Below are 17,967 nucleotides of genomic sequence, written 5' to 3' on the forward strand. Positions count from 1 at the left end.
AAACACTTTGACCACAACTTGAAGCAGTGAGTTTCAGACTGGGATTTGGGATTCAGCAAAGTACCGAAGCTTGCGAGATGTAGGATTGCATTCTTGCACTTCATTTAGAAATATTTGCCATGCAAAAAAAGGCTTTGTATGCCTTTCTACCTCTGCTTTTGAGAGAAAATGCATCTGAATGGTATCTAAAGTAGTTGTCAGGTTGGATGTCATATTGTTCCTTAGAACAGAGTTCAGCAAAATCTCAAATCTGATCTGAGACAACGAAGCCACCTTGACTCTCTGCCTGGGACTTGCACTGGCCATGGGCAATATGTGCAGTGCAGATGTGGTCACTTACTGGAGCTTTAATAAATAGAAATTAAGTGGAAAGCTGTTAGTTTTCTAAAGGGAGGAGTTGGTCAGAACAATAATCCAACCTGATCAGTACAAGTACTATTTAGGTATATTTTGCAGAGCCTTTTGTTATATTAAGCTGGAATCAGAGCCTAGATGTGTCAGGGTCAGAAGAGGGCTGGGAAAGGGTCTGACTTTGTGGCCCATACCAGGAAACCCCCAGTCTGAAGGAGACACATCTGATCCATAAAGTCATTGCGAATTTAACCTTTTGTGCATTTCCATTTCTGCTCCTTAATGATACTTTGGAGAGCCTCAGGATTGCTTTTAACACGATTGCTTGTTACTAGGTTTTACACCTTTAATTCTGGCTGCAACTGCTGGACATGTTGGTGTAGTGGAAATTCTTCTAGACAAAGGTGGTGATATAGAAGCCCAGTCTGAGCGCACAAAGGATACTCCTCTGTCCTTGGCATGCTCTGGGGGACGCCAAGAGGTACAGACATACTTGTTGAATTCTTTTTCCTACAGTGTTTCTTTGGTCGTGGTGTAATAAATAATCTTTTTCTTGAGGGTTTTTAAGATGAGTATTTTTCAGCCTGTTTTCTACTTCCAAGAAGAAAAGGGAATCTGTTCTTTTCTCTCTTTGCTTTCCCAGATTTGTTAGTTAATTGTTATGATTTGTGGTCATTCTTTAGTCAATGTATCCTGTCAAGATAACTACTTTGTGATGGGGATAGAGATGTTTAAGGAGTAACTTAGGGCACTGAACACTTCTTATAGGAGCCCTTCCTGCTCCCAAAACTTAAACAGTGCAGACACACAGTGATGGGAGATCTCTGTTTACATGTTCCAGTTTTCTCAGCAGTTTGATTGGGTTTTTGTTGGGTTTTTTTGTGGTCCAAATGAAGTCTGTTAAATCCTTCCTACTTTAGTTATGGGCATACTAGCTCAAGAGGTGGCATGGAGATGTCAGAGGTCTCTGTGCAGATGGGGGAGTGCTAAATTTTGGAACTTGTAAGGATTAAAACAGTTGACCAAAGTAAGAGTTACCATGTTGACTTTTGAAATGCAGATCTTTACTGATAAAAATGCTGCTCAGAAATAAAAACAGAGATCAATGTGTCCTGTGACAGTTTTCCTTATTGAATTGGCTTCTGTTCTTCCTCTTATTTTTTTTTCCTTATGCCAGCTTCTAACTCTTATGCCTAGCATTTTGAGAGGCAGCCTTATTTTCTGGTTACTTTGAAATCACTTAGCCTATGTTAGCAGTAAAGTGAGGCTCACTTTATACATTGCAGTGCCTCACCAGAATGGTTTTAGGGTTTTTTTTCCCCACCTTTTAATTTCTCTTAAGCTGCTTCTGATAGAGGAAGGAAGTTCTTCTTTATGCTTGTTCATTAACATCAGTCAAACTTTTTTTACTGTGTGTCTTTTTGGAAAGACCTTGTCATACTGATGGCCAAACTTGGTTCAAATGTCATTTGAAAAAAAGTTGTGGGAGTTTCTGAAATAGACAGACAGACAGTGTGATACATTATGGGAGTGGGATAAATCCCTTGCTTGCAAACTGAGGATTCACAGGAAGAGCTTCACTTTAAGGCCTTCCATTACTGTTAGGCAAGACAATCTTTCTGGAAGACAGGCACTTCACTGCTGCAACCCTCACAGAGGAGCTGATGCATTCATCAGGGGCTAAGTCTGTACAGCATGCATGTAGAAGTAAAGCAAAAGAGTGTTATCTGTTGACAGTGGGAACTGGTAGCATACTGGAAGGTTTGAACATGTGATAACATCATTTCACTTCCTGGATAGCTGCAAAGGCCAAAATAGGTCTTTTAATACCCATGCTGTTTTTTCAGGTTGTTGATTTGCTGTTGGCCCGGGGAGCAAATAAAGAACATAGGAATGTGTCTGATTATACACCACTGAGCCTTGCTGCATCTGGTGGCTATGTTAATATCATCAAGATTCTTCTGAATGCTGGGGCAGAAATCAACTCCAGGTAACTATGTACACACCATCTGAACTGCAGCATGGCACAGACACCTGTGGCTACATACCAAGGCACAGGCTCCAAGCTCTAGTGCCTTCAGTGCTTTCAAAACTGATGTTACCTTTCATGTTCATGTAATCTTAGTGCTTTTAAATTGCCTTTTAGTGTCTCCCTTATGTATAAATGGTAAGGGACTATCATAGTTTGCAAACATATTACTTCACATTCCCTTTACCACCAGTCTGACATCTAGAAGTCAAACTGTTACCAATAGAACCAGGTAAAGGAACCAGCCAAAGCACTCAGGGCATCTCTGTTTATTTGTCTGAAATTCTCTTTTTCAGTAAGAGGAGGAAATTTAGGAGGCCCTTCAGCCTCCTCTTTACTTACTTTAAGAAAACTTTTTCTAGTGATAGAATGTATGTAAATGAAACCTGCAGGTGTGCTATTGCCTATTGCATATAGTTACACTGTAGTTTCTCTCCTAATCAATTAAACAATGCCAGTATTTTAGATCAGTGTCTGTGCATGTTACATGTTCCTTTCTGCCTTACAGCAAAACATTTTTTTCTTCCTGGGTACATTTACATTTCCCAGGGCATTCCTCCGATTCTGGGAACTAGAATCTTTTTGGTTTTCTTTCCCTGTAGGACTGGCAGTAAGCTGGGCATTTCTCCTCTGATGCTGGCTGCTATGAATGGCCACGTCCCTGCTGTCAAACTCTTGCTTGATATGGGCTCTGATATTAATGCCCAAATTGAGACCAACCGGAACACAGCCCTGACCCTGGCCTGCTTCCAGGGCCGAGCAGAGGTGGTCAGTCTGCTTTTGGACAGGAAGGCCAATGTTGAGCACAGGGCAAAGGTAAGTATGAGAACTGCCTTTCCTCAGCTCTTATTTCTAACAGGTGATTTTTCTGAGTTGTCAAGTTTCTTCAGATTTTCCTGTTACTTGAGCCTCTGTGGGCTCAGAGGTTTGACTAAAGCAGACGACTTATATGTTCTGGGATAAGTTAGGGTTGGGGTCTTTTAGGCTTTGGTTTTTTGTGGGTTTTTTTTTTAATAAAAACATCAGTGATGATTTTTTTGTATTAGGCAAAAGCTGACTGGTCCTTCTGAGTTCATAATGAAACTTGGATTGATTCTTGTTCTCTAGCACTGAGAAACTTCAGGTTGAAGCTTGACATGCTACTCATTAGCAGAGCAGATGTACATATTTTTACATATAAGTGAAGTCAAGGCAGGAAGAGAATAGTGCAGCTTATAGTGATTCTCATATAGAACAGGTTTCTTGTCTGCAACAGAAGTAGTGCAATCAAACTTTGTAAAACTTTTATGTTGCTGTAGAACCCGTGGCTTCAGTACTGTGACTTTCTGTGCCTCTGAAATGCTCCACAGGTCCCATCCTTTGGTACTCTGGGACAGCTTTGTGTCTCCTGCCATAAAGCAAGCTTAAAGCTTGTGTAGACAGCCAGACTGATTTCCCCAGCACAAAGGAATTTTTGGTAACTCCTAAGGCTGCTGAAATAATTGCTGTGTCTGTCTACCCCGCCTGCTTCTGGAATGACTGTGGCTGGAGAAAAGGGGATATGGATAAAAGCCAGCTCTCAAATGGTCAGTTGGGCATGTTAGCAGCTGGTGTAAGTGTATTTAACAGTCTAGCCTGGCAACTAAGTTGGGCCCAGATCAGTCTCAGCACTAAGGGAGGCTAGGGAAAAGCTATATAAAGCCAGTTTCTGAGCATTTTCATAGAAACACTTGTGTCTTCATTTGGATCTGTTCTAACCTGTTTTTTAGACATCCTGTTTTCTAGAGATTCTGTTGTAAACTTTGTTTTCATTGTTGAGACAGGTGTCTGGTGGTACTTAGTCAACAGTTGGCCTGGGTTTGTATAAATCAAAGCCCAAGAGTATTTGGTTTTGGGGGTTTTTGTTTCTCTTGTGGGTTTTTGGGGGGCTTGGTGTCTTTTTTTTTTTTTTTTTTTTTTTTTTTTTTTTTTTTGGAGAAAAAGACTGCTTGAAGATAGGCTTCCAAACTAAATATAACCAGCTAAATAAAAAAAAAGAAATATTTCCCTATGTAGGAATCATGTATGTCTTATCTGAAGTATACTGTACACGTTTCACACTGCATAACTCATTCCCTTTGCACAGACTGGTCTGACACCTCTGATGGAAGCAGCTTCAGGAGGATATGCAGAGGTTGGAAGGGTTCTTCTTGATAAAGGGGCAGATGTTAATGCTCCACCTGTGCCTTCCTCAAGAGATACAGCTTTAACAATTGCAGCAGATAAGGGTCACTACAAGTTCTGTGAGCTCCTGATTAATAGGTAAATTGTTTCTTCATATTAGCAGCATACGAGGGTGCCCCTGTTTACACTGCCTTGTACCTCTGAGAGCAAAGGGAATGGGAAGCTTGGGAAGTAGAATGTATCTCTTTTCTATTCCCCAGTGTTACTCCTGGGTATTCAAGTATTAATTAAGTTAAGCAGGCAGCTCTGACCCAGAGGTAAGCAAACAGTATCTGGCTTGGCAACTCTGGCAGTGTCTTAATCCAGAAATTCCCACATGTGCATTTTCCCACTGTCACTTGGAGTGCAAAGCCTGGAAGAGTTCTTGAGCTTTTCCATCATAACCCCGTGTGCTGCTAGAATCTCAAGAGGCTGCTTTGTCCTGTGGGAAGGCAGCACATGAATGATAGTTTAAAGGAGTGATGGTTGGTAGTTGCATAGATGTGATATGTAGGCTACATTACAGAATCACAGAATGTTTAGGTTAGAGGAGACCTCCAGGATCATCCAGTCCAACCTATGACCAATACTAACTACAAATCTAACTAGACAAATCTAACTACTAAACCATGTCCTTAAGGACCAGGTCCAAACACCTTTTAAATACCTCCAGGGATGGTGACTCCACCTCTGTCCTGGGCCATTCCAATGCCTGACAACCCTCCCAGTGAAAAAATCTTTCCTAACATGCAGCCTAAACTTTCCCTAAGGATGAGTTTTTGCTTCTGTAAGGGAAGCTTGAATAGTCCCAGTGTCACTATGTTGCGACTTAAAAGGTAGATTTCAGGGACAGAATTTCTCTAGCTAGCCACTGGATTTTAGTAATTATATTTATTTATCAACTGTATTCTTATCATTCATGATCTTCCCGACTTCCACCTCTGCTCACGTTTTGTTTCTCCTGGCAACGCTTGACTTTTCAGAGGAGCACACATTGATGTCCGTAACAAGAAAGGCAACACACCCCTCTGGTTGGCAGCCAACGGGGGTCACTACGATGTGGTGCAGCTGCTGGTGCAGGCAGGAGCAGACGTGGATGCTGCAGACAACAGGAAAATCACACCCCTCATGTCAGCATTCCGCAAGGTAGAGAACAACTTCAACTTGGGCTGCAGTAATAAATGTTTGGAAAACAGCTTCTTGTTTGCTCTTATATCTGAATTCTTGGTTTTGGAAGAATTTAATATAAAACAGCAAAATGACCACCTTGATAAAATGCCTGTGTTGTAGTCATAATCTGTGTACTTAACACAGATCTAGTTTTTGAGAGGTGGAAAGCTTTGTTCCATGAGCCATGTTTTGTCTTTATTATTTCCACCTATACACTATCTAAAAAGTTTTCCCTGTCCAGATTTCACTGATTTAAGGTTACCATAGTCTGCTCTAGATCTCTGTGGATTTCTATGGTCTTACTTTTGGGATGAACAGAATACCAGTCTGTGATAATCCTGATTCCTTTGTGCTTCTCTTGTTACATTCCTAATTTGTTGTTGAGTTGGGACACTTTGTGTAGTTTGCTCTTCTGCCACTGGCTTTTCTTGGCAGGGAGAACGTTGCTTTGAGATGATTCCATCAGTTAGGGTTGTGGGATGCAAGGAGAGTTTATAGCAGAGGGGTTTATTAACTTCAGTTACTTTGCCTTTACCAAAGTATCAAACAAGTGTACAGCTTTTTTTGACAAAGGGCAATGCTGAGCATGTCACAGCTGTCCCTCCACTGCTTTTAAATAACTTCAGAGGTAACCCAGGATACTTTCTGGGTGGTTGCCTTCCATCAATGAGTGGATGGAGCAGCTACAGAATGTGCTTGCCAGGAGGATACTCAGTGGCTCATTTTAACTGCTCAGACTTACCTTCTAACTGAGCAAGTTAGTCCTGTGGCAAGAGTGGCAGGAGTGTAGGTTGAGGTGGGGTTTAAGGAGGGTCTTCTTGTCTCTTACTGAAAAAGTGAACAGCTGCCTCTGCCCTTGGGCCTGTTTTGGTGCTTGCATTTTAAAATCAAAAGTTACTTTTGGGAAGAACTTTTCTTGCCACTGTGATGCAGAACAAGGCAAGCTGTCAGTACTGAGCAAACACTGCCTGTTACTTATGTCAGCAAACACTGATTTTCAGACTTTTGCACTGGACTGAGCAGTACCAAACTGCTCTTTTGATGATGAATGTTGATAATCTTATACAAGAGGTTAGAATTTCTCTTTGCTATTCTAGGGGCATGTGAAAGTGGTTCAGTTCCTGGTGAAAGAAGTTAACCAGTTTCCTTCAGACATTGAATGCATGCGATACATAGCAACCATAACTGACAAGGTGAGTTGAGCTCTGAGTGAAGACCCTGTCCCTTATTTTCAGCAAAAATACCAATTCTTAAGGGTTCAAAATCTGGATGCACATGTTTCCTCATGTAGGTTTGTTTTGGAGGTTTGTGCATTTTCATTTTTAATACAGAATTTGAAAAAAAAAACAAACAAAGAAATCAACAGAGTCCTATTCTGCTGAAATGGTTTGTATGTTTATGAATAGAGAAAAGCTGCTCTCATGTTTGTAGAGTCAGTCTTGGTTTGTTATGGAGGTAGTAAGACAAGTTTGCATTCCAGGACCTGTTGAAAAAGTGTCACCAGTGTGTGGAGACAATTGTGAAAGCTAAAGACCAACAGGCTGCAGAAGCAAATAAGAATGCAACCATATTGCTGAAGGAGCTAGACCTGGAAAAAGTGAGTAGAGAATTGCAGTTGTATAACACAACTCTTAAAACTCTGATCTGTAGGCTGTGTTTCCTATTTTGTGCTTCTTGGGGCAGTAGCCCTTCAGGCTGTGACTGGATGTGCTTTTCTTCTAATACACAAAAAGTGAAGTGCATACTGTGAGTGGTGAATCAGCACTGACTTCTGCTGCAGTCACTCCACTGCTCTTTTCAGGAAAGCTTGGACTTGGCACTAGACCCCAAAGCTAACAGCTCTCTTGCATTGCTTCAGCACAGCTGGCATGTGAATAAGAGAGGTCTTCAGCCTCCACGGTGTGATGTGTGGGATTTTACATATGGTCTAAGATGTAGTTCATAGGCATTTTATTGACTTCTACTCAGTGTTATGAAGGAGAGCATACAAGCTGCCTGATGAACTATATAAAGCTGAGTAAATCAGCTTCTCCCTCACTGAGAATACTGTGAGGTGTCTGTACAAGGCAGACACTTGTAAAGCACTCTTTAGCTGGACTTTCTAACAGTTTTTAAGTTCCATATTAATTTATCAAATTTCCATGTTGCTGACTTGTTAAACACCAATCAGTTGCTGTGCAAAGCTACAGTATAGCATCCATAACATGACTGATTCTATACATTAAATATAAAGTGGTTAAAATAATAGCAGTTTTCTGTAATTTACTCTTGAAGATCTCTTGAGTAAAAGATGTGAACATTGCTGCAGAAATATTAATGATGTTAATAAGTGATTTTTGAGAAGGGAAGATGATGAAAGATTTTGCTGGTTTTCCAGTAAAATTTTATTTTTATACCACCTCTGGTTTGGTTGTTCTTTTATTGTCATTCCTTAGAAGTTTTGGAACCAACCAGTCTTGGTGTTTGATAAAGTCCGCCCAGTTTATGTGTAATGATTTAGTCTGTGACAGGCATTCCAGTTCTTGTGCTCTCTACTTTCTCCCTCCCCTCATGTTTCTAGGCAAGATCTGAGTTATAAGTATAGCTTAGTCTGTGTGAATATGTTTAAGTATGGGTCTTTTTCTCCTACTCAGTCAAGAGAGGAGAGCAGAAAACAAGCTCTTGCAGCAAAAAGGGAGAAAAGGAAGGAAAAGAGGAAGAAGAAGAAAGAGGAACAAAAAAGAAAACAAGAAGAAGATGAAGAAAACAAACCCAAAGAAACTCTGGAACTGCAAGAAGATGATGATGAAGAAGAAAATTATGATGAAGGTAAAGAATAAGAGTTTCTATGAGCAATATAGTTGTGGGGGTGCCTTTTTTAAAGCCATCTAGGTAAGAGCTGAAAAAAAAAAGCTGGGACTGGGACATTATTGGATAACTTCTGTCCTGGTTCTTCCTTCTGCAGTCAGGAGTTCTGGTAAAACTCCTTTGTTCCCTTTTTTCCTTCTTAGTTCTGAAAATTCTTTCACTCTGGAAGGATTTACAGCTGATTGCAGTCCAGATGGTCTGACAGCTCAGCAGGAAGCACAACATCAGCAGCAGTGTCTTCAGTCAGGGCATTGATTTCTGTATGTTGTAGATTTTGATTGTATAACAACTGTTTTCTTTCAGTGGAGCAAGAAGTTCCTATAGAGCCTCCTAGTGCAACTACTACAACTACAATTGGAATTTCTGCAACTTCAACCACTTTCACAAATGCCTTTGGGAAGAAGAGAGCTAATGTTGTGACTACCCCCAGCACAAATAGAAAAAATAAGAAAAATAAAACAAAAGAGACTCCTCAGAATATGCAGATCATTTTGCCAGATCAGCATATATCTCTAGCACAGCAAAAAGCAGATAAAAATAAAATAAATGGCGAGCCAAGAGGTGGTGGTGCAAGTGGGAATAGTGATTCAGATAACTTGGATAGCACAGATTGCAATAGTGAAAGTAGCAGTGGGAGTAAAAGCCAGGAGCTGAACTTCACAATGGACACAAACTCCTCGGAGCGGCGCTATGCCTCGTTGCTCATCCCCTCTCAGGAAGAAAAGACAGGCACCTCTGCTTCCAAAACCCCAGCCAGGTGAGACTGCTCTATTCCTTCCCTACAACTTTCACAGGGTTTTATCTATGTAAACTTTCCATACCTGAAGCATTACACCAGTTGGTATATTCCCCAAGTCTTCTGAGACTGAGGTGGCTTTATTTGCAAAGCTATTAAATAATACTGTCAGGTCTGTTGGATGCAACTTCTTCAAAATGGTAAAGATGAGATCTTTTCAGATTGCTGGGGAATTTTCTGTACTGCTTTAGCAAACCACCCAGTTTGCTCTCCATGTTGGATTGTCAGCTTTATTAGAATAGATTTTAAAGTGAATATGCTGGGAATATAAAAAAGAATGCCAGCTTGACTTATAATTTAGTTACAGAAGTAGTTTTGTTACCTTGTGATCATTTTATGGTTTCATCATTAACTCACCAGAGCTGCAATCTCTTTGTTTTAAGGAGAGAAGAAGTTGATGACTCAGAGCATTTCAACTGCCAGGTTGATGGCCAGTTTGATTTAACCTTGTCAAGCCAGAGGTGAGAGGCATAAGAACTCAGTGAATGTACAGGGGCTGTGTGAGTGCTTTGGAAGATCATTCAGTTGCCAGAAAATGAGCTAATAACTTTCATAATGCAAGTTTCTGGCTGTGTCATTATTCTGAATCAAAAAGCTTAGACCCCATCTGCGTCTGTAGTCTTTGCTTATTTTCAGGTCTAACTGGTATGAGACTGATCCTTCCTAGTTTTGTTCTGTGAATCTCTTTTCCTGCATTAAGGGAGGGGAGAGGGTATGGGGACTGACCTACAGGACACCTGACTGACTGAGAACTCAGCTTCTGTCAGGCTTCTGTGAAAACACAAACATGAAATCAGAAAGTGCACCGAGCAAGAGGGCAGTTTCCTGACTGAGATATTTGTCCGGGAGTTGGAAGAGAGCCAGGATTTTATTTTTCTGAGGTTTTTTTCCCCAGATGAAGGTTGGGTGCAGAATGAATGGATTCATCAGCCCTTGTGGCTGAGGGAGTGTTTATCATTACCCTTAGGAATTCTGGAGGTTGGATTTTGTCTATTTTACATTCTATTTTATGAAAGTAAATTGTTCCTGCCTTGGACCTTTTGTCCAATGTCTCCTGCAAAAGCCATGGAATGTTGTGCATTGCATTGCATTACATCAGTGTTAACTGAATGCATCATTCTAACTACTTGTTTGAAGTGCTGCTTCTCTTAGGTAAAGTGCACCTAAAAATCAAGACAGTATATAAATATCAAAACAGGGCTAGCATATTTTATTAACTTTTGCAGGTGCTCCTTGCCTCTTGCATTGGGCAGACTTTGTCTGAAGATCATTTCTAAATTGGCTTTTCCTGAATTTCTCCTCTTTAATCATAGATATGCTAATGAGAAGGCTGCTGTAATGCAAACTGAGACTTCTCAATGATGCTTGTCTGAAAACATACATAAAGGCTTTTAAAGTCTGATCTGAAATTGAGACTCCATAAAGGACTTAATTTTTTTATTTGTATGCATTTTTTCTCTTTGCATCAATCTTATAATTACATCAGAACAGGTAAAGTTCTCCATAGAACTTTCAAATGCCTTCAGCAGGTTTATTATTAGAGAGCTAGAGCTTACTCAGGTGGAGAGAAAATGCTGCTGTTTAAAAAGGCAGATTGTCTAAATGTTGCTTTTCATAGAACCAGTGTGCTTGGGTTACTTCACTGTGAATAAATCTCTGACGTTTGTATAAAGCATAGGATAAACAGGTTGCATGCAAAGATACAATGAACTTAAAATGTTGTAAATAGGGAAAACAATGGATTAATTAACACTTGTATATAATAAAGAAGCAGAGTGATGCTCTGCAGGTTAGCTGAAGCATATGAGATCCTATGTAATTTTCCCAGCTATGCCATAGATTTGCTGGATAAAATATAAGGCTGTTTTTTCCATTACTTGTGAAGATTCCTACCTATTTCAGTGCTGCAGATGAACTTGTAAGCTCAGGGTGCTGCTTTTATTTCACTCCCACATAGCTCAGCCTAATAAGACACTGACCATTCTCTCTTTCTCTCTGTCAGATAAACTTTGTGTAGTTTCTATCACTGTTGCTACAGCTGCATTAGTACATGTAGCAGTGTTTGGGCACCTACTTCAAAACTGGTTTTACTGGAACTGAAATATATAAATATGCTCAAATATTTGTGCCTCAGTTAGCCTAACATGGGAGGTGAGGGAAGGGTAGAAGCAATTTCCAGGGAATTTGTAACAATAAAAGCTGAAAACCAAGACATTCTCAAGTAAGAGACATTACCAAAGTAACTGTAGCTTCAAAAATACTATTAGCAAATAGCTTAAAAAGCTATTAAAAAAAGAGAATGCAGCATAGACACATGATCAGGATGTGCCTAATTGGCTCTGTACTGCCTTTTACAAATGATTTCAGTTTATTCAGTTATTATTTCATTCAGGTCAGCACTCGAATTTTTGGAAGAAGGGTCTAGGCTGGAAGGTAAAAACTCCCTATGAAGTCAGGAAATAGTTGTTTCAGGTAGAAAATAAGAACAAAACTTGTTCATGCTGGCAGTTTTAAGATGCAGAAAGTTACACTGCAGTTCTGTCATTTTATTCTGTAATTTGTAATCCACACATTTCTGTTCCTAGACTTGATGGTGAAGGTCATTCAAATTCTTTGTCAGCTCCTTATAAGCCTGTTTCCCTGCCTCTGACCTCTCCAAATGTAAAGCTGAATCTGACTAGTCCAAAAAGAGGCCAGAAAAGAGAAGAAGGCTGGAAAGAAGTGGTTAGAAGGTAAAGATTTTAATTCTCTGTTTGAAAAACTGTGATCTTTTTAGTGTGTAAATTAATCTCAAATCTAGAATGTCCAGCAGGGTTATTTGATTATATATAATCAAATAATTAATATTTTAAAAATCTACCCTCCTTACTCTTGCAGTGCTGTCCTAATTTGTAGTAACTCCTCACTAACTTAACATCAGTATGACATAAACATCTTATTTGGCACAAGGGTTTTCTTTACCTGTGACTTCAGTGGAGTTAGAGGATGGGGGATGTAAGATAAAAGGAGGGGTGAGCAGATGGCAGTGAAAAGCCCCTACAGCAGGTGGTTGCTTGGACATGAACTAAAGGCAGGGTGGGTGTTAGTAGAGTAGAGGAGGATAATCTCAAGGCTAAAATTCATTTTGCTTTGGGTGGTCACCTTGATCATTAGCTACATGCAAAATTTTGTCACCTTAAAGTGAGTGCTAGAGGTGCTATTAGATTTAAAGATTTTCTGTGAAGCAAACTTGATTTTTGAAAATGTACAGGATTGTTAATTATATGCCTGGTAACACCTCAGTCTCTTTTCTGTAACGTTTATGATGTAACTACTTGTAACTAGAAATGATCACCTGGCTTTTCTTTTTTTGTTCTCTTTATCAAAAAGGAATAGAGTATGAACATACAAGTGTCAGGTGCTTTGGGTTCACTTATGACACCCTCCTGCTTTTGTATTCTGCAGTGGTTCTGACCAAATTCACTCATGTTAGAGAATTTTAGGCTATGTCCAAAGAGCATAATTGTGTGGAGTATTTAGTGCATTTGGATTAGTGGAAGCCACAGACTGTTACTAATAAAGGTTAAAAAGGCAGTTTAATCTGAAAATGCAAGCATTTGATCCCTGAAAGCCTTCATTCAGTCTCTGCCTTTTATTGGGTTTGCAAATGGAGTTCTCCACTGTCACTTGGCCTTGCTAGAGGTTTAGTTGCAGGCTGCCCACCACTTACTGATTCCTGCAGGTATGAAACCATTCAGCAGAGAGCTGACTTTCAGGGCTGCCCACTGACCCTGGAGGTGCTCTATCTCCCCTCCTGAGTCTCTTGAGTCTCAGAGTTGCAGCTCAACTGCTTGTTTGGGTATCATCTACTCTTCTGCTGGAGGTGGCATCCAAACCTTGATCTCTTCTCATTCCTGAGGAATCAGGCCTTGTGTCAAAAAGAATGAGTCCATTAAGTGTTCTCTGCGGGGGTTTGCTATGTCCTAACTGATGGAAGCAGACATCCTGCCACAGAGCTTCTGTGGGGACTGTGGATGTTTGTGCAGCATGTCTGGGACCTGCATGCCTTCCTCTCCTGGTCTCAACAATTCTTCTTCTCCTCCCTTCTCCCCATGAGTATGCCCTTGTGGAGAAGGGATGTCTGTCCAACAAGTCACCAATAAAAACATCCCTTCTGCCCTTGACAGGCAAGTAGGCAGAGTTTTGAAAGACCCTCCCCCCAGCAACACTCTGCAGCCAACACCAATTGAGCAGTTTCAGCTGCAGAGAGGAGGGCGCTGCTGTTCAGGAGCTAAAAGGTACTGTGTGGGGCACTTCTCCAGGTAAAATCCATCCAGCTTGGTGGGTGGGGAAGGAAACAGCAGTGGGTGATGGGTGGGCAGGGCACTGGGGTGAGCTCTCCTGGTGCAGGAATATCTCCATGGGTAGTGGCTTGGGTTTCCTGGTGAGCTGAGGTGGGAGCAGAACAAGGTACAATTAGGAGCCTGGTTACCAATGTCTTGAATATTAGGGGGTGATGGAGGTTCTGATCTGGGGAGGGAGTGACTGGGATGTCTGGACTGAGAGAGGAGCCTTGAGGGTTGCAGGGAAAAGGAAGCCCAAAGCATGGAACAGCCTTGGAAGGAGAGCCAGGTCCAGGCTGAGGATCTGGTTTCTATGGATGAGGAGGGTTGGTTGTAGCATGCTCTCATAGCAGAAGAGTCAAGGGGGAAAGGAAAAAACACCTCAGCAAGAGATGTTGATACTTTAGAACATTTCTGTGTATTTAGATGTGTTTAAAATAAAATGGATTTTTTTTTTAATTCTGTTAAGTGAGAAGCAATTTCCTGAGGATCAAGTTACTTAGAAAGTTTCCAAGACTGGACTAGCTGGGAGAAGGTGGCAGCCTTTTCAGGGGTGCTGGTGATGTGTTCAGAGATGCCTGCACTGTGATCACTGTGTTTCTGAAACCCCTTTGAATGCCCTCTGATTTTTCAATGTTCACCTATTGCACACCACTGGCAAGCATTAAAGTGGTGTAAAGTGGGCTTGAGAAGTCCACACTTTAAAGTCTGGGGATAGTAGTGGCTCAGATGGAGCTTGGTTGGGATCTGCCTGCAAACACAGCTTGTGTTAAAAGCTATGCCAGTGATGTGTGCCTGTGCTGGCTCACCAGTACCAGGTGAATTAGAAAAATCTTAAATTGACTTAATTCATGGAACACAAGGGTTAGTGTTGTGACCTGATAGTGAGCCTGCTTCTGAAAATGTGCTGCCCCACAGTGGCTTCCAGCAGCTCCTTAAATCACAGAACTGAGCAGTTTCTCTGGCCACCAGCCACTGTTGCATGGTGTCAGCAATTAACTTCCAGATCTCGTGGTCTGAGAGAGGTGGGTACTAAAAGGGTTGTGAATGCATGTGGTGTGACAGCTGGTCACTGGGAGAACATAGGAAAACCACTTACTCCTTGCTGTAAACAAAGTAAGCCCTGGGCTTTTCTATTTGAAGCAGCACTATTTATGTGAATTTAGGTTGAAAAGATAAGGATTTTCACTTACTTTGAAATTACACAAGATAAGTACACATCCAAAGTGTTCCTGAAGCAGTGGGAGGCACACACATCTGTGTTACAACAGTGGTGGAATAAATACTTGAGAATCCTCAGCAAGTACTAAAGATGATGAGTAATTTGAGTCTGAGAGCTTTAGAGAGGCTTCAAAGGGTGAAAAAAAACTCTGCAGAAAACCACTTGCTGCCCTGAAACTTAAGGAAATTGCTTCAGCCACCTGTCAGGCAGCAAGGGCTTTTTACATGCCTCAAACGTTTGAATACCTTTAACAGATTTGTGATCTTTGTGATATAGGTCAAAGAAATTGTCTGTCCCAGCTTCTGTCGTGTCTAGGATAATGGGAAGAGGTGGGTGCAACATCACAGCAATTCAAGATGTCACTGGTGCCCATATTGATGTTGATAAACAAAAAGATAAGAATGGAGAGAGAATGATCACTATAAGGTACGGTACCTTGAAATGAAAGCCTTAAGTCCACAATGCCATTTATTAAGAATTTTATTTGCTTTTCAAGATGGGACTTATTGATACTAGAATAAGCAGATATTACTGCTGTCAAGATAGCCCTGAAGGTCTGCTTCTTCGAAGATGGTCCTTAAGATACTCAAAAGTCAAAGAAATAACTACTGGAGTAAATATGCACTAGACTTGCAGATCAGTGTAAAGTTGAGTCTACGGAATGTTGCTCAACGTGGAGCAAACCCTGTTGATTAAGAAAAATATGTTTGTGTTTATTCTAGGGGTGGTACAGAGTCAACACGATATGCAGTGCAACTCATCAATGCCCTTATTCAAGATCCTGCCAAGGAACTGGAAGACTTGATTCCTAAAACTCATATAAGAACACCTGCTTCGAGTACCAAATCAATCCATTCAAACTTCTCATCTGGAGCCAGCACTGCGACTGCTTCAAACAAGAACTCCTTTCCTCTTGGAGCACCACCCCTGGTCACTTCACAGTCATCAACACTATCTACTTTCCAGCCTACTAACAAATTAAACAAGAATGTCCCAGCAAATGTACGCTCATCTTTTCCAGTGTCTCTTCCTCTTGCTTATTCTCACCCTCATTTTGCCTTGCTGGCTGCTCAAACTATGCAACAGATCCGGCACCCTCGCTTACCTATGGCTCAGTTTGGAGGAACTTTTTCACCCTCACCAAACACTTGGGGACCATTCCCAGTGAGACCTGTTAACCCTGGCAGCACAAACAGCTCTCCAAAGCATAATAGTTCGAGTCGTGTAGGTAATCAGAATGGAAATATTTTACAGACAGAGTCTCCTGGATTAGCTACTTCTAGCTGTCCCATTACTGTGTCTTCTGTAGCTGCTTCCACCCAACCTCTGTGTGTCACCAGTAACCGGACTCCCTCTTCAGTCAGAAAGCAGTTGTTTGCCTGTGTTCCCAAGACGAGTGCTGCAACAACAGCCATCTCAACTGTGACGAGCACCTGTAGCACTCTGCCTTCAGCTTCCTCTGCTCCCCCAAACAACGGGCAAGGGCCCACAGGATTTCTGCCATCCAGTGCTCCACAAACGCAGCACTCTGCACTTAAAGCAGACTCTTTCTTGGCTGCCTCAGCACCCAAGGAGAAGGTGCCAGCACCAGAGCAACCTGCTGCAAACGTCTGCACGCCATCCTCGGTCGCAAGCAGTTGCATTATGTCAGCTAGCAGCAGCTCAGGGGTAACTGAATCTCACCCATCAAGCAGCCCTGCACCACTAAATAATGTCCAAGATGAAATACTGCCAACCAGCATGTCAGAGATCAATCCTTCCATGACGATGCCTTTTTCATCCAGCTCAGAAACTGCTCCTTTAAGCTTAGCATCACCCAGGTCAGTTGTTGCCGATAATCAGGACAACAGTAACTTACCTCAAGTAGCTGTACCAGCACCTCGAGTCACTCACAGGATGCAGTCCAGAGGTTCTTTCTATTCAGTGGTACCAAATGCAAACCTCCATCAAGATCCCCAGTCTATTTTTGTTACAAATCAAGTTCCTCTAACACCTTCTCAAGGTCCACCTGCTGCAGTGCAGCTTTCATCAGCCATGAACGTTATGAATGGTTCTCAGATGCACATTAACCCAGCAAACAAATCATTGCCTCCCACCTTCGGGCCAGCAACGCTCTTCAATCACTTTAGTAGTCTTTTTGATAGCAACCAGGTGCCAGCTAACCAAGGATGGGGAGACTGTCCACTCTCTACCCGAGCAGCAGCTGACCCATCTTTCACTGTCCAGTCTACCTTCCTGAATAACTCTGTGCTAGGACACATGGAAAACATGCACCCCGACAACTCTAAGGCTCCTGGTTTCAGGCCACCTTCCCAGCGGGTTTCAACTAGTCCTGTAGGTAAGTCACTAAGATAATGAACTGGACAGAATTCCTTCTCCAGCCATTTCATTTTGATCATCTCAAACAGGTTGAGAAGTATTTTATGAATACTTATTAGAGGATATTAATGTAGCAAGGATGGCCTATTTTTTTCCAAGTGCTCTTCGTAATGTTGATTTTTTTTCAACCCCCCTCTTTTGCTCAACTCTTCTAGGATGTTTTGGGGTTGGGAACATTACAGACCTTGCACTGCTTGTCCTCTGGAAGACAGGAGTGCCCCCACCTGTTTGTAGAGGACAGAATAGCCTTGAGTTCAGCTTTTGGGTTAAAGCAGTATATAGGGTCAGGTGATAGTAAACCTGGAACAGTGGGGCTAAGGGCTCTTGACAGGTTAGAGCTGCAGGACTGATTATGTGCAGTTGTTGAGTATTTTACCAGAGGCTCAAGCTTCACTCAATGAGGGTAAACTCTCTGTACATTTTGTCTCTTGACAGGGCTCTGGGATTTTATTAAGCTCACACTGTGCTTTATGAATTGGTGTGCTACTGCATGGTGTGTTTTATTAGGAAGTTACAGTCCTTGGCTTTTAATGGCTATTAATTATAGCCATTTAAACTTATCTGCATTTATTTGAAATGTGTGAGGAATACTCACAGTGAGCTCCTTGTGCTCTGCCTAAAGAAGAGGCTGTGTGGAGAGTGAATTGAGAGCAGCCCTGAGGACTTGAGC

At 41.6% G+C, this 17,967-nt stretch overlaps 1 protein-coding gene across 12 annotated transcripts in view; it reads left to right on the forward strand.

The window, feature by feature from the left end:
* The window catches only part of LOC103534782 (ankyrin repeat and KH domain-containing protein 1), a 118,055-nt gene that overhangs the window by 85,689 nt on the left and 14,399 nt on the right, over positions 1 to 17,967 (forward strand). For all 12 annotated transcript variants that reach the window (XM_030459449.1, XM_030459450.1, XM_030459438.1 and 9 more), the window contains 14 exons: positions 687 to 832; positions 2,199 to 2,341; positions 2,983 to 3,196; positions 4,485 to 4,660; positions 5,545 to 5,707; positions 6,829 to 6,924; positions 7,212 to 7,328; positions 8,365 to 8,539; positions 8,882 to 9,335; positions 9,758 to 9,835; positions 11,960 to 12,106; positions 13,541 to 13,651; positions 15,195 to 15,344; positions 15,641 to 17,256. In XM_030459449.1, coding sequence (XP_030315309.1) covers positions 687 to 832; positions 2,199 to 2,341; positions 2,983 to 3,196; positions 4,485 to 4,660; positions 5,545 to 5,707; positions 6,829 to 6,924; positions 7,212 to 7,328; positions 8,365 to 8,539; positions 8,882 to 9,335; positions 9,758 to 9,835; positions 11,960 to 12,106; positions 13,541 to 13,651; positions 15,195 to 15,344; positions 15,641 to 17,256 — 3,786 coding nt within the window. The remainder of the gene's footprint in view (positions 1 to 686; positions 833 to 2,198; positions 2,342 to 2,982; positions 3,197 to 4,484; positions 4,661 to 5,544; positions 5,708 to 6,828; positions 6,925 to 7,211; positions 7,329 to 8,364; positions 8,540 to 8,881; positions 9,336 to 9,757; positions 9,836 to 11,959; positions 12,107 to 13,540; positions 13,652 to 15,194; positions 15,345 to 15,640; positions 17,257 to 17,967) is intronic.

The sequence above is a fragment of the Calypte anna genome, chromosome 13 (assembly GCF_003957555.1).
Source record: "Calypte anna isolate BGI_N300 chromosome 13, bCalAnn1_v1.p, whole genome shotgun sequence".
NCBI classification, from domain to species: domain Eukaryota; kingdom Metazoa; phylum Chordata; class Aves; order Apodiformes; family Trochilidae; genus Calypte; species Calypte anna.